We start from the raw sequence: 19,898 nt of genomic DNA, 5'->3' as shown, positions 1-19,898 counted from the left end.
ATTTTTATTATGGTCAAAACACGATTGATTAACCGAACAATTTATAACCGAACCACAAATACAGGACATGCTGCTCATATAGCCGAGCTGATTCAGCACATGCACCCGGCCATCTACGCACCTCAAAATGGTTTCTAAAATGGAATCTTTTTATTCATCAAGTAATAGCTAGATATAAGATAAAAATTATGCACAAGAGAGAGCAAGGGTTAATATACCCAAAGTAGTAGTAGTAATATTACAATGCAACTTTGGATTTGTTGGAAGTTGATAGCAGTGATTTAATTAAAGCTTTACATAACAGTTGCAGTTGCAGGTAGTATTAAAACAAACCTAATTCTGCAAATTCACCATCAACTGCCTTATTATCTACACTCTCATAAGATGGAGGTCTTCATCCCGAGCCCATTGCATGTTAAGATGAGACCCTTGTAACGATTAAGATAATCCTGCATCATCAAATTCCGTTAGGGTCTTTTTAAGATCACTAATAATGTGTGATAGTGATGATGCTTACAACGATGTTGTAATCATAGAGGTATAGCATTCCTTTCCTGTCGTATTCTTCTTTGCGGATAGGGTCACTTAAAACTGCAGACAAAGGAAATGTATGATTGTTAAGCATTGAATTGCTTGTCGATATGCCACAAGTTCAAATGACCATAAGAGACCAATGAAGCACCCTTTCTGCAGAAATGTGTGTATACAAATTGCTTTAACTGTGATGCATCGGTGAGATTCCTAGATTCTTGAGAGTTTTTGGTCAAATTCTCTAAATTCTGGCAAGATTCTAGCTGGATTTCTACTTTTATCTAACGAAACTGCTTTTCTACAGAATCTACACTAATAAACTAGCATTTTCTAACTTTTGGTACTAAATAGACGATATTAAATGTTATATAATAGCTTTAGTTTATTTTATTTGAAGAATAGTATTAATTTTTATTATATAAAAACATTTTAAGTTTTTTTTTGTTGTACGCTTTTTTTTTTCCTCAGGCCCGCGCTTTTTTTGCGCCTAGGCCCCAGGCGAGGCCTATGCGCCTTGAGTGCGTCTAACGCCTTTAATAACTACGCCATAGGGATGAGATTACATAACCGCCTGCCTGCCTGCTGCCTTATGTATCACATAAAGCAATCGCCAATCGGTATGTGTGTTTATGCTTAAAATCGGTTTTGGTATGTTTACAACAAAAGCAATTTGAAGTAGAAGAATCAGGGGAATGAATGGCATAAGCACGGTGCTTTGATTGAATAAAACAACAAGAAACAAAGCCCTAAAAATGGTGTAGGTTTTGAGAGGTAAACAACTAGTATTAGAATGCGGACTACCTACCTTGGTAAGCTTCGTTGATCTCTTGAAACTTGGATGTAGCGCCATCCTCGCCTTTTTTCTTGTCTGGGTGCCATTTCTGTAAAAGATAAAACAACCAACTAATTATTATTGTCAAGCCCTAAAAGAAACAAGTCAGAATAGAAAAGGGGAAACCAACCAACCAGAGCTAATCGAATAAAATTGGATCGAATTTGTTCTTCCGTAGCTTCATAATCCACCTCGAGGATACGATAATAATCCTAAGAAGGAGAAGGAAAAAGAGGTGAGGAAATGAGATTAGAATCAAAAAGAAAAGGCGAGAAAAGCGGAAACCTTGGGTTTATGAATGAGAGAAAGGGTATCGAAGTCCAGATAGGAAGAGTCGTCTTGCTGCTGCTGCTGCTGCTGCTGCTGGGGTTCTTGTTCGTCGTCCCATCTCATCGTCTCTGTTGCTGTTGCCGTTGTTCCTACAAAGGGGTTGGGTTGGATGATGGATGCGGCGCCAGAAGAAGAAAAGAAAAAAATAAGATGAGATTCTTTTGTTTCCTATGTATATGTATGGATGGATTGGGGGTTACTTACTAGTAATTCTGTTTAACCGCTTGTTTATTGTGAAAATTATGTTGCCACCGAGATCATCATCTATCCACCAACCTCTACTTGCTTCTCTCAATCCATTATATATTACTTTTAGGGATAGGGATTTCCACCATACTAGTATTTAGGGAATGTGTATTCTACATCAACAAAAAATACTCAAACAAGCCAATCCTTTTCCTTTATAACTTTTAATATATAATCTTTTTTTTTATAAAGTTACTGTTCGGATTAGAATTCATAGCTTTGCATCCTATAAGGCACCCGGGGCGTCGCGTTATGGACCATTGATCACGTGTGGAGTACCGTGATACACCGCCGTCGCTCAGATCGACCACGTGTGGTCTTCAAAACGCGTTATAGTGATCACGCTTTAATATGATGGATTTCGAACGTTATATGTTACCGTTGAGATGATGTTACCGTTGAAACCATGAGAAAATTAAAAAAATTAAATAAACACTATATATATACCATCCAAACAAATACAAAATTTTATACCACTTTCTTGCATAATTTTAAAAATGGAATTTCCAACCGATTCGTTTCCGCTAGACACCGATAGCTCTTCGTCTTCCGACAATGACACGCTTGAATTTTTCGAGAAGGCGTATAACGAACTTGAAGATTTGAGCCGCCCAAAGAAGAAAATGGTGGATTGTGATCGTATACATGCCAATGAAGTGTTAATGAAGGATTATTTTGTGGAGAATCCGGTCTACAATTCCGAGACGTTTAAAGATCGGTTTCGTTTACCCAAAGATTTATTTTAAAGATTATAGGAGACATCAAAGCAAGCGAAGAATGGTTTCAAGAACGTTACGACGGGAGGGGCAAACAAAGTTTCACGCCTACTAAAATCCATCACTAGTGATGGGCACCCCTACTAAAATCCATCACTAGTGATGGAATCAAGCTTAATGACGTGATAAACAATGATTGGGTGTGGTGAGTGATGGAAAGTGGAGCACCCCTACCCCCTAAGAAATGAATTCTTCAGTTGAGTTTAGCATCAACTTCAAATATTCGATCGTTTTTTATTTGTATGGTTTTTTATTGATGTAAATCCTTTAACCAATTTAGCTTCTCTTTCGGTTGCTATAAAGAGTGTTGTACCGTAACGAACCAAACCAAACCAAGACCGACCAAATTCCCACACCTGTAGCACAAGGAATCCCATTAACTATTAACGAAAAAAATGTCCAAAGTGACTACATCATTCTATGATTTGTCAAGAGGCAGCAAACAAACAAAACCATAGTCATTAGTATTGTCAAAATATGTGTTATTCCTCAAATTTGAATGAACATTCTTATTTTATTTGAGATCACAATTTATCCTCAAATATAACTAAAAGTATCGTCCCAACACACCTCCCAAGAGCACCCTTACGCGTACAGCGCATCAACATTACACTCGCCAAGAAAAACTTTGACACTTCTAGGTGAACCACAGTCCCCTTCAGCAATGATAGCTCGATCGTTGGCAGCCATGTGTGCAATTATCTTGTAGATCATTTCAATCTGCCAAATATGGGAAACGAGATGTTAACAGGGAACCGAAACAGTTATGTGATTTGCGTAATTTTTTTGGCACGGCTTTTGTTGTCCTTCTAAATTATTAAATATAATGTTTTGACCCATTCAGCTTTTTATCTATACTTTTTTTTATTACACCCATTCGACCATTAGGGATAGGAATACAACCCCAATTGATATGCTGGAACATAAATACAAAAAGGCGAAGTACATACATCTTCAGGAGCATGGCAGCGGTCAGCTACTTCTTCGATTGATAATGGTTCTACAGGGTCCTTACAACTGAGAAAAAACAATGCCAGTGAATCTTTGTTAGATAAATTTTACTACCCAGTTACCAAGGTTTACTTTTGTCATCATTGAAGGGTATTTAAGACATTCTACTAGCAAGTCAGATACACCAAGTACATGGGACCCATAATAAACAAAGAAGACACTAATTAGCATACCTGGCTTCATTGAGAACAGCAAGAACCCGCTTCTGTAGAGCTAAGACTTCTCCAGCTGCTTTCTTCCCGGCTTCAACTCCTGATTTGCCAAATTTATATATATCATGACGGTATCCTTTTCATTAACTAGAAAAGGAAAAGAAGAATATGTATGTACCAGGCTGATGGTAAGCATTGACATTGACAAGTGATGCATAAATACCAACAGCACGTTCATAAAGAGCAATTAGAGCCCCAACGGATCGAGGATTGACTTCTTGCACTGTGACTGTAACAGACTCCCTCCCATTTGCATACAGTGCAGACCGCGTTCCCTGTAACATTCCAAACAGGTAGTCACCGCAAGTGACACCTGGTTCCAGCTCCCAATCGTGACCAGGGGGTCTATCCCGTAGTACTTCTATGAATGTCGCAAAGAAATTGTGCACACCCTCTCTCAGTTGCTGAATGTACCTGGTCGTGTTCAAACCAAAATACCCATTTTTTACTTTTTATTTTAGTATATTTGTACCAGTACCCTGAAAATATGATACTATTACAGCAAGGCCAGGCGTATATGAAACTTACGCATGCTGATCCGTGCTCCCTTTATTTCCATAGACAGTAAGCCCTTGATTTACCTATAAACATGATGATGGCTTTAGTTAAGATTAGCATAACTGCAGAACATGTTCCAGATTATTAACTTTATTATTAAATTAACAATGTTAGGGACATAATAAAGATGATGAAGCATGCATACCCTGTTACCGTCAAGGTCAAATTCCTTGCCAAGGGACTCCATGACCAACTGCTGCAGATATCTGCTAAATAACAAAAGGCTGTCCTTGTACGGAAGTACCACCATATCCTGTTCAAACCAATTTAAAAAAAAAAAAAAAAAAAAAAATCATTCATTCATTTTTGGAAGGAGAAAATAGCAGAAAGCAGAGAAATGATTTGCTAGTAGTAGTTACCTTGGATCCTACACCACCAGAAGCCCAGTACCAGCACAATGCCAGCAATGCTGCAGGGTTGTTTTTCACCTAACATAAAGTATAAACAACATTAGTTTTATCGTTCCCGATTAAATAAATGCACACCTTGTCTACACTCCATTATTTACCACTGGAGTCCTGGTTGCCTCGTCCATGAGTGACGCACCAGCAAGCATTTCTTTGATGTCAATTCCCTGAATACAACAATATTAATAAATATCTGAAAATCTGTTTTTGCTAAAATGCAATTTCACTGAATCTTACCTGAAGTGCTGCAGCCAGTAGACCAACAGCAGACATTTCGGATGTTCTTCCACCAACCCAATCGAACATGGGAAATCTAGCTAACCACCCCTCGATCCTTGCAGTGTTGTCTAATAATGAATTTTCTTGTGTAATCGCAACACCCTATTGCATAATATCAAACTCAAAAACATAATACTAAACCAAAACAGGCCTAAGAAGGTGAGCTAACACTCATACACATGAGCATTCATGCATCCATTAAAGCCAAGAACCCCTTATTGTATCACACGTTTGGTAAGGATGTTTATATTTAATTAAAAAAAACATGCTAAAAAGTACAAAAAGAAGGAACCTGTTTTGGAGTACGAAACTTCAATTCTTATCATAATCAAATAGTGAAAGAATGTTGGAAAAATTACAAGTTTTGTCCTTTATCTTTATACCACTTTTCAGGCGGTGTCCTTTTTAACAAATGTTGACAGGCGGCGTCCTTTACACCCAACCCAATTAAAAAACCCTGTTAATTGTTGACAGGCGGTGTCCTTTACTAGGTATTTTGTTGCAAGTTTAATCCTTTACACCCAACATTTAACAGGGTTTTTTAATTGGGTTGGGTGTAAAGGACTAAACTTGCAACAAACTACCTAGTAAAGGACACCGCCTGTCAACATTCGTTAAAAAGGACACCGCCTGAAAAGTGGTATAAAGATAAAGGACAAAACTCGTAATTTTTCCGAGAATGTTTTCTTTTTTTTGTAAATTAAGAAGACATCATAATCAAGTGTTTCCCATACAGCGCTCTTGGTAAAGTTCATATTTTTCAACCTATTCCAAATCAAAGTTGATGCCTAATTAAGTCTTGAGATTCTATTCATTGCAGGTCATGTGTCTATCACCCATCATAATCATATCTTAAGTTCTCCTCACAGCCTAAAATGAAAATTTTAACTAAGCATTTTACACCCTCTAAATGTAGGTCCATGCGCCCTGGAGCATGAAAAAGAAGAACCTGAGATGAAAACCTGTTTTGCAAAATTGAGCCCAGCTTCACGAAATGCCTTTTGTACTTCCAACAAACCGTTCCTCGTTTCTGGAGTGCCTCCACTCTGACCCATTTTTTACAATAAAAGATAAGCAGCCTATTTAAGACTAGATAAGATATATTATGTGTTTTTCCTTAACAGACCTTTGAAATCACTATTACAAGTGTGGATGCTAACTCCGGGCCAAGTTGAGCAATTTGATGATCAATTCCTGCTGGATCTGTATTGTCGATGAACCTTATCTGGTAAAATCCAGTCATACCATTAAACAGAGTGTCAAGTTAAAAAACAAACATCATAAATGCATTACCTTAAGAGGAGGATTATCAGGGGCTAAAGCCTCTGCAACAAACTGTGGTCCAAGAGCCGAACCTCCAATTCCAACTGAGAGTATTTGTGTGAAACGCCCATCCGGAGAAGAAGGTGGTTTTATCTGAAATCATATAGCTCAATCATTTTATTGTAATGCAAAAAAGATATGTGTGTATACATCTATAGCACTAGTTTAGATTGAAAAAATTCAGGAGTCATTTTACAACCATAATATAATAGTTATTATTAGAAACTAAAGTTATGCTGAAGATCAAAACTATTATATACTATAGGGACTGTCTGAAAACTTCTGAATGGTTAAGTGCTGAATCAATAAGAGGTCTGAACCATTAAGTGCAGAATCAGTAAGTGGTCTGAACCATTAAGTGCTGAATCAGTAAGTGGTCTGAGCCAGTATAATGTTTAACCATTTAGAGGCAAATGTCTGACCAATTCAGATTAGAGGTTTTAACCATTCAGAGTTAGTATAATGCTTAACCATTTAGAGGCAAATGTCTGAACCATTCAGACATCTGCTCGCGAAACAAACAATCTGAACCATTAGGTGCTGAACTAGTAAGAGGTCTGAATCATTAAGAGGTAAACAAACGGCCCCTATATCCCAATTTCTAAATCAAATGTCAAACTTCTATTTCCCAACTAACTAATCATACGTTTCTTGATATATAATTCAATGTTTGCTTAAACTTTTTCAAGTAAAAGTAGTGTGTTTGATATCTGAAGTCAAAATATGACAACTTATATGTAATTATTAATTATTAAAAGCAGCTTGTTTGATGATATCTGAAGTCAAAGTAAGACAGCAATAAAACTGCAGAACCCATCCATGTTCATTTTGGATCGTAAAGATGAAGAAGAAGCACTTGGTCACCAAGAAGATCATCATGTACATCTAACAAACTGAGCTAATATGAAGCTAGAGATCGGATCGGAGGAGCAAGCAAAGAAAGAAAGAAACTACTAACCTTAGCAGCTATGATGTCTTGAGAAAAGGCACAAATAGCTTCAAGTGTATTCTCAATCTGCAACCTCAGAAAGGAATTAGGCGACAACTTGGGGTTTCTAAGCCAATAATGGCCCACCATTCTCCCTTCATCCGGATTCGAAATGGCCCCCTTTTCCAGGTCCTCCATGGCCTTGAAGGCCTTGATAAACCTAGGCTCCATCTCCTTCACGAATTCATCAGTGAAGCCCATCCGACTGACATCCAAATACAACCCTAACTCCTTATGCTGGTACAGCCACTCGGTGTACCTCTCCCACAGAGCTTTCGGGTCTCTTTCTAGCCCTCCTTTCTTCTCCACTGGAGCATCACGCGCCACCGCATGCGTCAAAATGTGTCTGCTTTTACCTGAAAATGAAGGTTTCAAGGTCTCAGCGAGGTGTGATTTCGGTGGTGGTAGTGGTGGTGCTAAGTGTGGCTTTCGGATCAAAGTGGACGATGATGAGGAGCATAGTCCAGATATTGAGGAGGCCATCGATGAAAACAATGGAGGTTTGATTTTAGAGAGAGACCATGGAAATGAGCTTGGTTGTTTGAGGAGAGGAACCTTTTGGAGCCTTTTAGGTTTTAACTCTTTCTCTCTCTCACACACTGACACACATGAACAATGCTATGCTTTTGTTGGATGTAATAATATTATATGTTGAAGAGGGCCCGACTGTTTATTTAATTGCTAATTGCACCTTTCAGATTAACCAAAAGCTCCCCTCGGATATTCTTTCTTTATCATGTATAACCGCCGCCGCCCGGTTATAACTTAGGCTAGTGGGTTTGGTGAGCGTCATCCCCGATGGGATGGGCCGCTACGTAGGACGTCAAGTCTTAAAGGGGATGGACTAATGTGGTGGAGGATGGGGTCCCACACTATTTATAAAAACAATTAAAAAAATTGATTTGATTTTAAAGAGAGAGAGAGAGGAGAGAGGAAAATGAAAGAGAGAGAGAAAGAATGACCCATCGCGAGCATCGGCCGGGTGACGAAGAGGACGGGACGGAGCAATGAGGGGCAGTGTGGGGGTGCGGCGCCGGACAGGGCCGACCCCCATACCTTCTAGTCTTATAACTTGGGTCGTATATTAAGCATTTATTGGTGACCTTATATTAATAAAATTGCCCTATATATTAAAAATCAAAATGAATGAATAGTAAAATCATTGACCGATGAACAAATGGTATCGGGTACAGGTATCAGTATTAAATTTATCAAATCAGGTGTATTTTCGGCACCGAGCTTATCAATTCCTGTAGCAATGTAGCAATGCAAGTAATTGCACCGTTTAGATTATTTTTCATACACATAGTAAGTAAACTGTATTTCGTTTGAATGAGGTTTTATATACATAACAACTTATTTTGCTTTCTTTTTTGTCTTTTTCTGTAATGAATGAATTGTAGCATTTAAAATTAACTTGGGTATTTAGATTATTGATGAGCAAATCGTATCAAATCCTGTAATCAAACCGGTATCGTATCGGTGCCAAATTTACTCTACCAAATCATTTTCGGTACCAATTTGGTACCCACCTTTTGCCGTTTTCAGAATCGTTACTTTCGGTTCAATACCGGTCTAGCACCATGCCTGTATTTATTGATTTGTACCTTCAAATACCATACATTATTGTACCGAGTATTTTCGGTGCCGGTACCTAATTTCAAGATTCTCCGGATCGGTACTTTCGGTGTCATTACCGGTACCGAGCTCATCCATATTTTAACGTGTTTGCACCATAATAACTGAACTAAAAACAACCGAATTTCCAACGTGTAAGACGTGTGGGTCCTATTATTATATATTAGGTTATTTAAAAACGTTTTTAGGACGGAGTGAATATCTTTACCACGTCATTTTTATTTATGTTTTGATATTCGATATTTGCTTGTCGTTGCTGACACGTGTTTTGCAGTCATTGGGTCCCCGCCGCAACGCGTGGGCGGAAAATCATCTAGTTCTATGAATTCCAAATACGAGGAGTATCAATGCCAAACATCATGTGCGCGCTAGATGTGGAGCTAAGTTGAAGTTGAAGATGTGGATTATATATCTCACACCCCAGTCAATTGTGGAAACATCAAGACGAGATGAACAAGATTCTTCAAAGAAAACCTAACAGTATATTCGTAACAATAAATATAAAATCTCAAATTTCATTTCATCACTTAACATTACATTGTCAAAAAAAAAAAAAAAATACAACATACAGTAAAACCTCTATAAATTAATACTCGATAAATTAATAAACTCGATACAATTAATAATGTGTCTAGTCCCAACTTGGGACCAGTACAAAATTAGATACCAATCGATATAACAATAAGATAATAACTTTTTTTTTGAAATCCCAGTATGTATATATAACAACCCTCCTAAAATATTTTGGGCAGCCGAAATGTCCTAAAATATACCCCGTACGTGAAAACCGGACCCGAAATTGCCCTACACTTATTAAATTCAAGAAAAAACGAAGTTCAGGAGTCGCTCGCGGGGCGCGACAACCTTAATTAGGTCTGTCGCGGGTCGCGACTCCCTTTAATTGTCAGGCAAGTCATAGGGCCACGTGGCACATGACTCACCGGGGCTATAACGATGACTGGTCGAAGCTATAGTTGACACGCAGTCCCTCACGGGCCGCGAAGGCCCTAACCTTCTTCTTCGCGGGGTGCGAGCCGCCTTAATCCGAGCCTATAAATAGCAGTCGACGAATTCATTTCAATTCGTTCAGTTTTCTGATTCTCTCTCAATTCTCTAGTAGTAGAAATTCTGCCCTAGCTCAATACCCACTATATAGCGAAGCTCTGCCTCGTTGTAAGTACTATAACCTTGCTATTACCCTACACGATCGATTTAGGATTCCGTAATGCATGTCGGCTCTGCCCGACTCAGTCATTGGAATTCTGTCTCGTGTATACACCCGATTGATTTAGGATTCTGTAATGCATGTCAGCTCTGCCCGACTCAGTCATTGGAATTCTGTCTCGAGTTGTATGGTTAATTTAAATTGAGTTATTTTACTAACACGAGTGCATTATTTGATTTACTAGATAATAACCAGGAGATTCTCAGGAAGTCTTAGTATTATCTAAACTTACAATGTGAGTTCATCTGCTTTTTATAAACTGTTTTTATAAAACCTCAATTGTTTTAAATTATATTTAACAGTAATTGAGTATTTGTAAGTCTTCAATTACTATCGGTACGTTGGAGTTTTGTATACAAAATTTGTGAGACGTTACCATTAGACTAAGAGTTAGCCAATGAGTAATATTACCCACAAGTCGGGTTGATAGTACCATTTGGGTAATTGATTAGATCAAGCAAATGTAATTGCGGGTTGCCCTCAATTCTGTTAAAGTGTTAAAACCGTTTTGATTAAATTGGGATGCACTCACCAGTATTTCTTGCTGACAAAATATTTTAAAACGCGTTTCAGGTAACTTAATGTGAAAGCCCAATAAAAGCCAGCTGGAGAGCACTGAAGGCTTGAAATAGTGGCTATAAAAGTTACCTAAATATACAAGACATTTTGTTTTCAATAAACAGGGTTTATCCCTATGAACGTGTTTGTAATGGAAACTTGGGTTTATCCCAATATATTTATTAATTATAAAATGAGGTGTTTTACTCTGATACAATATTTTCTAACTACGGTCCTGATGTATTCCGCTGCCAAATTAATAAACACCGATACCACCCATTCTGAGTAGCTCGCGGCCGCCCGCTCCCGGGCAGGGGTCGGGGGTTGCGACAGAAGTTGGTATCAGAGCTACAGCCACTGATTTAAGCCAAAGAAGTGTTCTACTGATGTCACACCCCCAAAATCCACACGCGGAGTACCACCGCATGGAGGCGTGACATGACCAGGATCAATGCCACCAATCATATGGAACAATATGTATTAAATGAAATTCAACCCATCAATATAAAAGGTGTTCAAAACCAAACATAGGTTACGTATTTAGCGGAAGCATAATCGTAAAGTTCAACTTAAGTATCTAGTTCACAAAATGTAAATGTTTGACATGGAGCTCAACAGTCCATGTGCCCACAACGACCGCGCCTCCCGTGCAAGCTCCATGAGTACCTAGGGTCCTGCAAGGCATGTAACAGAGAGTCAACAACTAGTTGAGCGAGTTCACAGTAAGCAAGTTCGTAATAGTAAGTTCGTTGCATCATCATGCGTCGTTAGCTAAGTCATTTGTAAGTTCATTTAGCGGGGGCTTCCCATGTGTATATGTACTAGACTAGGGGTAACCATAAGTGTTCTTCTTAACCCAAGAACAGTAGTACGTACGAGGTTTACGTAGGTTTTACGTAAGTGTCCTTCTTAACTCGAGGACAGTGGTACGCGGGGGTTTACGTAGGTTTTACGTAAGTGCTCTTCACAACCCGAGGCAGTAGTGAGTATTAGTTTACGTAGGTTTTACGTAAGTGTCCTTCGCGACCTGAGGACAGTGATAAGTACAAGTATACGCAGGTTTTACGTATGGGTCCTTCGCATCCGAGGACGATGGTAGATAGTCTAGTAACTGTGTCAGTCCAAGTAATTGTTCATTCCCATTCCTTTAATCCCATTCCCTACCCACCGGGAATCCCATGCCTTGGTAAGAGTGTGAACTCACCTTGGTTTGCTCGGCAGATACACAGAAAAGTCAATCAAGCTATTTGGTGGTCAACCACGTCCTACCATGGTTACCATACGAGTCAGGTTCGTATTCAAGTAGTGCACGTATGTTTTCTACACATATTCCATCTAGTTGCATACAAGTATTGATCATGGCATACATGTATAATCATGGCAGTTAACAGTTCATATGTTATATGTTCAACAGTAGAAAGCACGTAACAAACAAAGGCCCAAACATGCAGCCCAATTACACAAGTCTAAAGCAGTGAAAGTCCGAACCGGAAGTGTGATTATGTGATCTCGAGTCGAGACTAAGGATCTCGAGTCGAGACAGTGTGGTCTCGAGTTGTTGGCCTAAAGATCTCGAGTCGCAACCAAGAAGGTTTCGAGTCATGCATGTACTAGTCGAGACTAGACGGTCTCGAGTCGCAACAGGACCCGCAATCATGGTCTCGAGTTATGATGTTTGTGCTGATGATGCGTGGTCTCGAGTCGAGACTGTGGGTTCTCGACTCGCAACCCGTGTCGAGACCTGAGATGTAACTGATTTCCTGATTTCCTTAATTTGCAACTCATCAATTCCGTAATATCAGCAAACAACTTTGGCAGTTTTACAAATCAGATCAAACAGCATTCAATTCAACAATCATGCATATTCATACTACTTTAATCATCATCTATCAAAACAGTCAATCAACATCTCGAAACATTGAATCGGATCGCACAAGTGAGTGATTTCAAATACTAACATGCAGCCCTAGTTCTTATGTTCACCAAGCCAATAATACAACACAACTTATGTTCAAAATTATTAATCCGTCAACATGTAATCGGTCATGGATCTCCATAATAGGATACAACATATCAATAATTAAATTATGAAATCGTCAATTATTAAGACCCTATATTAACCGATTGTTTTACATGCATAAGTCGATTTGCACGAGCACTCAAACTAGTTTCATCATACCATATATTTACTATCATGAAAACCCTAGCTCATCACATAACAATGTGACATTAAAAACATGGCAAACGATCAAAGAATTAACACTAACCAGGAAGCCTTGAAGACTAGATTGCTCGAGATGGGTGGCTTCGGGTGGGGGCTGCCGTCGCACAAGGAAGAGAGGAAAGGAGAGAGTTCTAGGGTTTTGTGTGTGTTTAGTATTTTGCAAGTTATGAGAAACAAACCTTTATATTGGGTATGTGTTGTGCACACAAGAGGAGTGGGCCGAACCCTATCATGGGCTGCCCCTTGGTCTCGAGTCGGCCAAATGTAGTGAGCCGAGAGAGAGGTGTGTGAAGGCGTGCGGCCCAAAGGGCTTGTGAAGTTTATTATGCATACATACTCATAACACATATTCACATAACATAATAACACATATCTCATTAATCATTATAGTTCACATATCACATAGAGTCCACATATGTTACATTAAACACAAAGATGGGTTCTGAAGTACGAGTTATCACATTATCCCCAAGTTAAAAGAAATTTCGTCCCGAAATTTGGTACGTACTCACTGAGGCAGCTAGTTAAGTGGCATGGTTTTCCTGGGGTGTCATATCCTCCCCCCGTTGATCTGGAATTTCGTCCCGAAATTCCGTGGTAGCTTCAGCCTCAGTAGTGGTTGTACTTTTTGCGAACAATTGGGGATACTTTTGCTTCATTTGGTCTTCGCGTTCCCAGGTGAACTCTGGGCCACGACGGGAGTTCCAACGAACTCGAACAAGAGGCATTCTAGTGTTCTTGAGGACCTTGACATCCCGGTCTGTGATTTCAACTGGTTCCTCGACGAATCGCAACTGTTCGTCGATAGTGAGCTCCTTCAAAGGAACTATGAGGGTCTCATCTGACAGACACTTCTTCAGATTCGACACATGGAAAACGTTGTGAACTGCACCGAGTTCTGCTGGTAGGTTTAGTTTGTAGGCCACTTTGCCTATTCTTTCTATGATTTCGAACGGTCCGACATACCGTGGAATAAGCTTACCCCGTTTGCCAAAACGAACCACACCCTTCCAGGGTGAGACTTTGAGTAGCACTCGATCCCCAACTTGGAACTCGAGTGGTTTCCTGCGCTTATCAGCGTAACTTTTCTGACGGTCACGAGCCGCCGCCATGCGTTACCGTATCTGTGCAATCCGTTCGGTAGCATCAACTGCCATTTCTGGACCTGTGATCTGACTATCCCCCACCCCTGCCCAACAGAGAGGTGACCGGCATTTACGTTCGTACAATGCCTCGAATGGAGCGCATGAATGCTGGTGTGGTAACTGTTATTGTATGAAAACTCCACTAAAGGGAGGTGTTTTTCCCAGCTGTTGCCGAAATCGATAACACATGCTCGAAGCATGTCTTCTAGAGTTTGAATAGTACGCTCAGACTGCCCATCCGTCTGAGGGTGATAAGCTGTGCTCATGTCTAATCGTAAGCCAAAAGCTTTGTGCATTGCTTACCATAGTTCTGAAGTGAATCGTGCATCACGATCCGAAATAATAGAGGTTGGCACTCCGTGCCTCGAAACCACTTCTTTCAAGTAGACGTCTGCCAAGGTAGATGTAACAACTCGTATTTTAGAACCGTCTTTTGTATTACGTGTTAACCTGTATGAACTCTATGTGATTACGTGAATTTTGTTGATTAAGTGAACACTATGTTTTGTGAATGTTTGAACAATAACTCGATCACACAAACCCATTCGGCCCACTATGCTTGACTCGAGACCAAGAGGGCAACCCAAGTAAGGGTTCGGCCCACTCCAATTACACGCATAACACTAGGAGTTGGGGTATACTCCTCATTGTTGCAAAACACTTTACACACACCAAACCCTAAGCTCTCTTTCTCTCTCTCATTTTCCCTTGGAACTCGACGGCAACCTCTCAACTCTCAAAGATCCTTGTGTTCGGATCATCCTCGTTACACACTCTCAACTGGTTAGTGTTATGATTATTGGTTGGTTGTTTTATACATGATGTTGTGATATTTATACATGCTCTTCATGCTAAAAGTATTATAAACTGTTAAGGTTGATGTGCTTGGAATCGGCTCATGTATGTATAAATCGGATAGTGTTTGTATAACTTGAACGGATTGAAAAACATGTTAACAGATTTGATGTACACATAAACTAGGGTGCATGCTAGTTTAGAATCGGTTGGTTTAAGGATCCGATTGTATGTTCCTCATGATAGTGGATTGATTGTTCTTGCTTAGATCATGAATAGGGTTGACAACGATTAGAACAGAAGGAAGACGGTGCCTTACGCGGCTCAAGGCAACGATTAGAACAGAAGGAAGACGGTGCCTATTATGTAACAGGGCGTATTTGGGTCCCACTATTTGGCGGTTTACAAGAACTTGTGATGGATGAAGCACACAAGTCTCGCTACTCTGTACATCCAGGTTCAGATAAGATGTACCATGATATCAGGACAACGTATTGGTGGCCTAGTATGAAGGCCCACATAGCAACTTACGTTGGCAAGTGTTTGACCTGTGCGAGAGTCAAAGCGGAATATCAGAAACCGTCAGGCCTACTTCAGCAACCCAAGATACCACAATGGAAATGGGAAGGAATTTCCATGGATTTTGTTACTGGCCTGCCTAGATCCCAGCGTGGGAACGATACCATTTGGGTGATCATGGATCGACTCACAAAGTCTGCACACTTCCTGGCAATTAAGGAAACGGATAAGTTCCCTACCTTAGCAGACATCTACTTGAAAGAAGTTGTTTCGAGGCACGGAGTGCCAACCTCTATTATTTCGGATCGGGATGCACGATTCACTTCAGAACTATGGCAAGCAATGCACAAAGCTTTTGGCTCACAGCTAGACATGAGCACAGCATATCACCCTCAGACGGATGGGCAGTCTGAGCGCACGATTCAAACCCTAGAAGACATGCTTCGGGCATGTGTTATCGATTTCGGCAACAGCTGGGAAAAACATCTCCCTTTAGTAGAGTTCTCGTACAATAACAGTTACCACACCAGCATCCAAGCCGCTCCATTCGAGGCATTGTACGGACGTAAATTCCGGTCACCTCTCTGTTGGGCAGAGGTGGGGGATAGTCAAATCACAGGTCCAGAAATGGTAGTTGATGCTACTGAACGGATTGCTCAGATACGGCAACGCATGGCGGCGGCTCGTGACCGTCAGAAAAGTTACGCTGATAAGCGCAGGAAACCACTCGAATTCCAAGTTGGGGAGCGAGTGCTACTCAAAGTCTCACCCTGGAAGGGTGTGGTTCGTTTTGGTAAACGGGGCAAGCTCAATCCGCGGTATGTTGGACCATTTGAGATCATAGAAAGAATAGGCAAGGTAGCCTACAGACTAAACCTACCAGCTGAACTCGGTGCAGTTCACGACGTTTTTCACGTGTCAAATCTGAAGAAGTGCCTGTCAGATGAGACCCTCATAGTTCCCCTGAAGGAGCTCACTATCGACGAGCAGTTGTGAATCGTCGAGGAACCAGTAGAAATCACGGACCGGGATGTCAAGGTCCTCAAGAACACGAGAATACCTCTTGTTCGAGTTCGTTGGAACTCCCGTCGTGGCCCAGAGTTCACCTGGGAACGCGAAGACCAGATGAAAGAAAAGTATCCCCAGTTGTTCGCGAACAGTACAACCACTACTGAGGCTGAAGCTACCACGGAATTTCGGGACGAAATTCCAGATCAACGGGGGGAGGATGTGACACCCTAGGAAAACCATGCAGCTTAACTAGCTTCCTCAGTGAGTACGTACCAAATTTCGGGACGAAATTTCTTTCAAGTTGGGGATAATGTGACAACTCGTATTTTAGAACCGTCTTTTGTATTACGTGTTAACCTGTATGAACTCTATGTGATTACGTGAATTTTGTTGATTAAGTGAACGCTATGTTTTGTGAATGTTTGAACAATAACTCGATCACACAAACCCATTCGGCCCACTATGCTTGACTCGAGACCAAGAGGGCAACCCAAGTAAGGGTTCGGCCCACTCCAATTACACGCATAACACTAGGAGTTGGGGTATACTCCTCATTGTTGCAAAACACTTTACACACACCAAACCCTAAGCTCTCTTTCTCTCTCTCATTTTCCCTTGGAACCCGACCGCAACCTCCCAACTCTCGAAGATCCTTGTGTTCGGATCATCCTCGTTACACACTCTCAACCGGTTAGTGTTATGATTATTGGTTGGTTGTTTTATACATGATGTTGTGATATTTATACATGCTCTTCATGCTAAAAGTATTATAAACTGTTAAGGTTGATGTGCTTGGAATCGGCTCATGTATGTATAAATCGGATAGTGTTTGTATAACTTGAACGGATTGAAAAACATGTTAACAGATTTGATGTACACATAAACTAGGGTGCATGCTAGTTTAGAATCGGTTGGTTTAAGGATCCGATTGTATGTTCCTCATGATAGTGGATTGATTGTTCTTGCTTAGATCATGAATAGGGTTGACAAATGATTATGATTTGCTGTTTTGATTCGTTTGAAAACATGATAGAAACTGTTGATTGATCTGATTTGAAACTGCCAAAACTGTTAGCAATTATTATGGAAATCATGAGCTGCAATTAAGGAAATCTGTTACACATCTAGTCTCGACACAGGTTGCGAGTCGAGAACCCCCTGTCTCGACTCGAGACCACAACACCGACACAGGCAGCACAACTCGAGCCCACAGTTGCGGGTCCGGTTGCGACTCGAGACCGTGTAGTCTCGACTAGTACATGATGACTCAAGACCTTTTTGGTTGCGACTCGAGACCTTGAGGCCAGCACAATTCGAGACCACACTGTCTCGACTCGAGATCTCTAGTCTCGACTCGAGACCAGGAACACGTGCACACGTTTGGACTTGTACACTGTTACGAGCCCAACCGTTTGGGCCGCATACTTGGACTTTGTTTACGTGACTGTACTGTTGAACTAGCACTGTTGTTGATCTGCCATGATTATACGTGTATGCTATGATCGTTACTTGTGTACAATACGTGTAGAACATATGTGCACTACTTGAATACGAACCTAACTTATATGATAACCATGGTAGGACGTGGTTGACCACCATATAGCTTAATTGAACTTTGCTGTGTATCTGCCGAGCAAACCAAGGTGAGTTCACACCCTTACCCAGGCATGGGATTCCCGGTGGGTAGGGAATGGGATTGAAGGAAAAGGATTGACGAATTATTTGGATTTACACTGTTACTAGACTATCTACCATCGTCCTCGGTTGCGAAGGACCCTTATGTAAAACCTATGTAATACTTGTGCTTACCATTGTCCTCAGGGTTCGAGGGACACTTACGTAAAACCTACGTAAACTCATACCTGCTACTGTCCTAGGGTTATGAAGGACACTTACGTAAAACCTACGTAAACCCCCGCGTACCACTGTCCTCGGGATAAGAAGGACACTTACGTAAAACCTACGTAAACCTCGTACGTACTACTGTTCTCGGGTTAAGAAGAACACTTATGGTTACAAATAGTCTAGTGTATATACAAATGTGGGAAACCCCCACCAATAGAACGTATTACCGGCCTAGTAGAGCCACCTGTTACGACATGAACATACTATTACGAACTTACTTACTGTGAACTCGCTCAACTAGTTGTTGACTCTCTGTTACATGCCTTGCAGGACCATAGGTACATGGAGCTTGCACGGGAGGCGTGATCGTTGTGGGTACATGGACTGTTGAGTTCCATGTTAAACATTTACCTTATGAGAACATGATACTTATGTTGGATTTTTACATTAATGCTTCCGCTACACACTTGTTTATGTTTGGTTTTGAAAACACCTTTCGTATTGATGAATGACTTTTACTATTTAATTATATGTTCAATATGATTGGTGGCTTGATCCTGGTCATGTCACGCCTCCAAGCGGTGGTACTCCGCGGGTGGATTTTGGGGGTGTGACAGATTGGTATCAGAGCCATTAGTTATAGAGAACTCGGTTTTAATAAGGGAAAAACGTTTTTATTAAAACCAGAATATAACCATAACAATGCTCAACGATCCACAACGACGCCTCGCTCCACGTGCAAGACTCAACATTCTAGGTAATATGGTACATGTTATATTGCCTACTTGCTAGATTTCATAGAACTTTGCTCGTAGTATGCTTAGATACACATGACACTATTGCTTGAGAACATTTGTGTGCTTACTCTTTTCTGTCATCGCACTTTTTGCTAACCTCTCTCACTATGTTACCTTTACTATGAAGATCATGTATGGACGCGTTAACATGACTCAAGCCCAGTTGACGGCTCTCATTAATGAACAAGTTGCTGCGGCACTTGCAGCCGCACAGGCAGGAGGTATATCCTGCAGTCGTATCTCACACTAGGATCTTTAGATCCTACACTTTTAGACCAACTCTTGTGTTTAACCTTGTCCTATTCGTACACAATAGGTCAACACGCACCGCAACCAGTTTGCACTTTCAAGAATTTCATGGACTGTCGTCCAAGCACGTTTAGTGGCACAGAAGGAGCGGTTGGACTCCTCCATTGGTTTGAGAAGCTCGAGTTGGTATTTGAGATGTGTGAATGCCCTGAGGCTCGCAGGGTGAAATACGCCACTGGTACTTTGGAAGGAATTACGCTGACTTGGTGGAATGCGCAAGTTCAGATTCTAGAGCTGGCGGCTGCTAACGCCACCCCTTGGAACGATTTCAAGGAACTGATTAAGCGAGAATACTGCACGCGTGATGACATCCACAAGTTGGAAGTGGAGCTCTACCAT

At 40.8% G+C, this 19,898-nt stretch overlaps 2 protein-coding genes across 3 annotated transcripts; both read right to left on the bottom strand.

Annotated features, from left to right (window-relative positions):
* Positions 1–180: 180 nt before the first annotated feature.
* Positions 181–2,039, bottom strand: LOC110878006 (chaperone protein DnaJ). 2 transcript variants are annotated; one of them, XM_022126256.2, is made up of 6 exons: positions 1,898–2,039; positions 1,649–1,782; positions 1,498–1,575; positions 1,337–1,412; positions 518–591; positions 181–449 (listed from the first exon to the last, which is right to left on the bottom strand). In XM_022126256.2, the coding sequence occupies exons 2-6, from the start codon at positions 1,754–1,756 to the stop codon at positions 378–380; spliced, it is 408 nt and encodes a 135-aa protein (XP_021981948.1). In that variant the 5' UTR covers positions 1,757–1,782; positions 1,898–2,039; the 3' UTR covers positions 181–377. The 2 variants fall into 2 exon arrangements, with proteins under 2 accessions (XP_021981948.1, XP_021981947.1); XM_022126255.2 differs by having other exon boundaries at positions 1,649–1,818; positions 1,898–1,982.
* A 1,072-nt stretch (positions 2,040–3,111) lies between these two features.
* Positions 3,112–8,122, bottom strand: LOC110878007 (glucose-6-phosphate isomerase 1, chloroplastic). The gene is made up of 13 exons (XM_022126257.2): positions 7,464–8,122; positions 6,476–6,598; positions 6,309–6,407; positions 6,145–6,228; positions 5,141–5,284; positions 5,005–5,070; positions 4,856–4,924; positions 4,642–4,749; positions 4,467–4,519; positions 4,057–4,352; positions 3,900–3,978; positions 3,666–3,732; positions 3,112–3,435 (listed from the first exon to the last, which is right to left on the bottom strand). The coding sequence occupies exons 1-13, from the start codon at positions 7,974–7,976 to the stop codon at positions 3,301–3,303; spliced, it is 1,836 nt and encodes a 611-aa protein (XP_021981949.1). The 5' UTR covers positions 7,977–8,122; the 3' UTR covers positions 3,112–3,300.
* Positions 8,123–19,898: the final 11,776 nt, after the last annotated feature.

This window comes from Helianthus annuus, chromosome 9, assembly GCF_002127325.2.
Source record: "Helianthus annuus cultivar XRQ/B chromosome 9, HanXRQr2.0-SUNRISE, whole genome shotgun sequence".
NCBI classification, from domain to species: Eukaryota; Viridiplantae; Streptophyta; class Magnoliopsida; order Asterales; family Asteraceae; genus Helianthus; species Helianthus annuus.
Note: the sequence above shows the minus strand (reverse complement) of the source record. Positions and strands in the feature narration are given on the sequence as shown.

Excerpts from the sequence above, each read along its gene's own strand:
- LOC110878006 (XM_022126256.2), bottom strand. The coding sequence starts at position 1,756 with ATGAGATGGGACGACGAACAAGAACCCCAGCAGCAGCAGCAGCAGCAG. Across the intron at positions 1,576-1,648 it reads CTCTCATTCATAAACCCAAG|GATTATTATCGTATCCTCGA; the intron begins GTTTCCGCTTTT and ends TCTCCTTCTTAG. Across the intron at positions 592-1,336 it reads GATCAACGAAGCTTACCAAG|TTTTAAGTGACCCTATCCGC; the intron begins GTAGGTAGTCCG and ends CTTTGTCTGCAG.
- LOC110878007 (XM_022126257.2), bottom strand. The coding sequence starts at position 7,976 with ATGGCCTCCTCAATATCTGGACTATGCTCCTCATCATCGTCCACTTTG. Across the intron at positions 4,353-4,466 it reads GGGAGCACGGATCAGCATGC|GTACATTCAGCAACTGAGAG; the intron begins GTAAGTTTCATA and ends GAACACGACCAG. Across the intron at positions 3,733-3,899 it reads GCTGTTCTCAATGAAGCCAG|TTGTAAGGACCCTGTAGAAC; the intron begins GTATGCTAATTA and ends GTTTTTTCTCAG.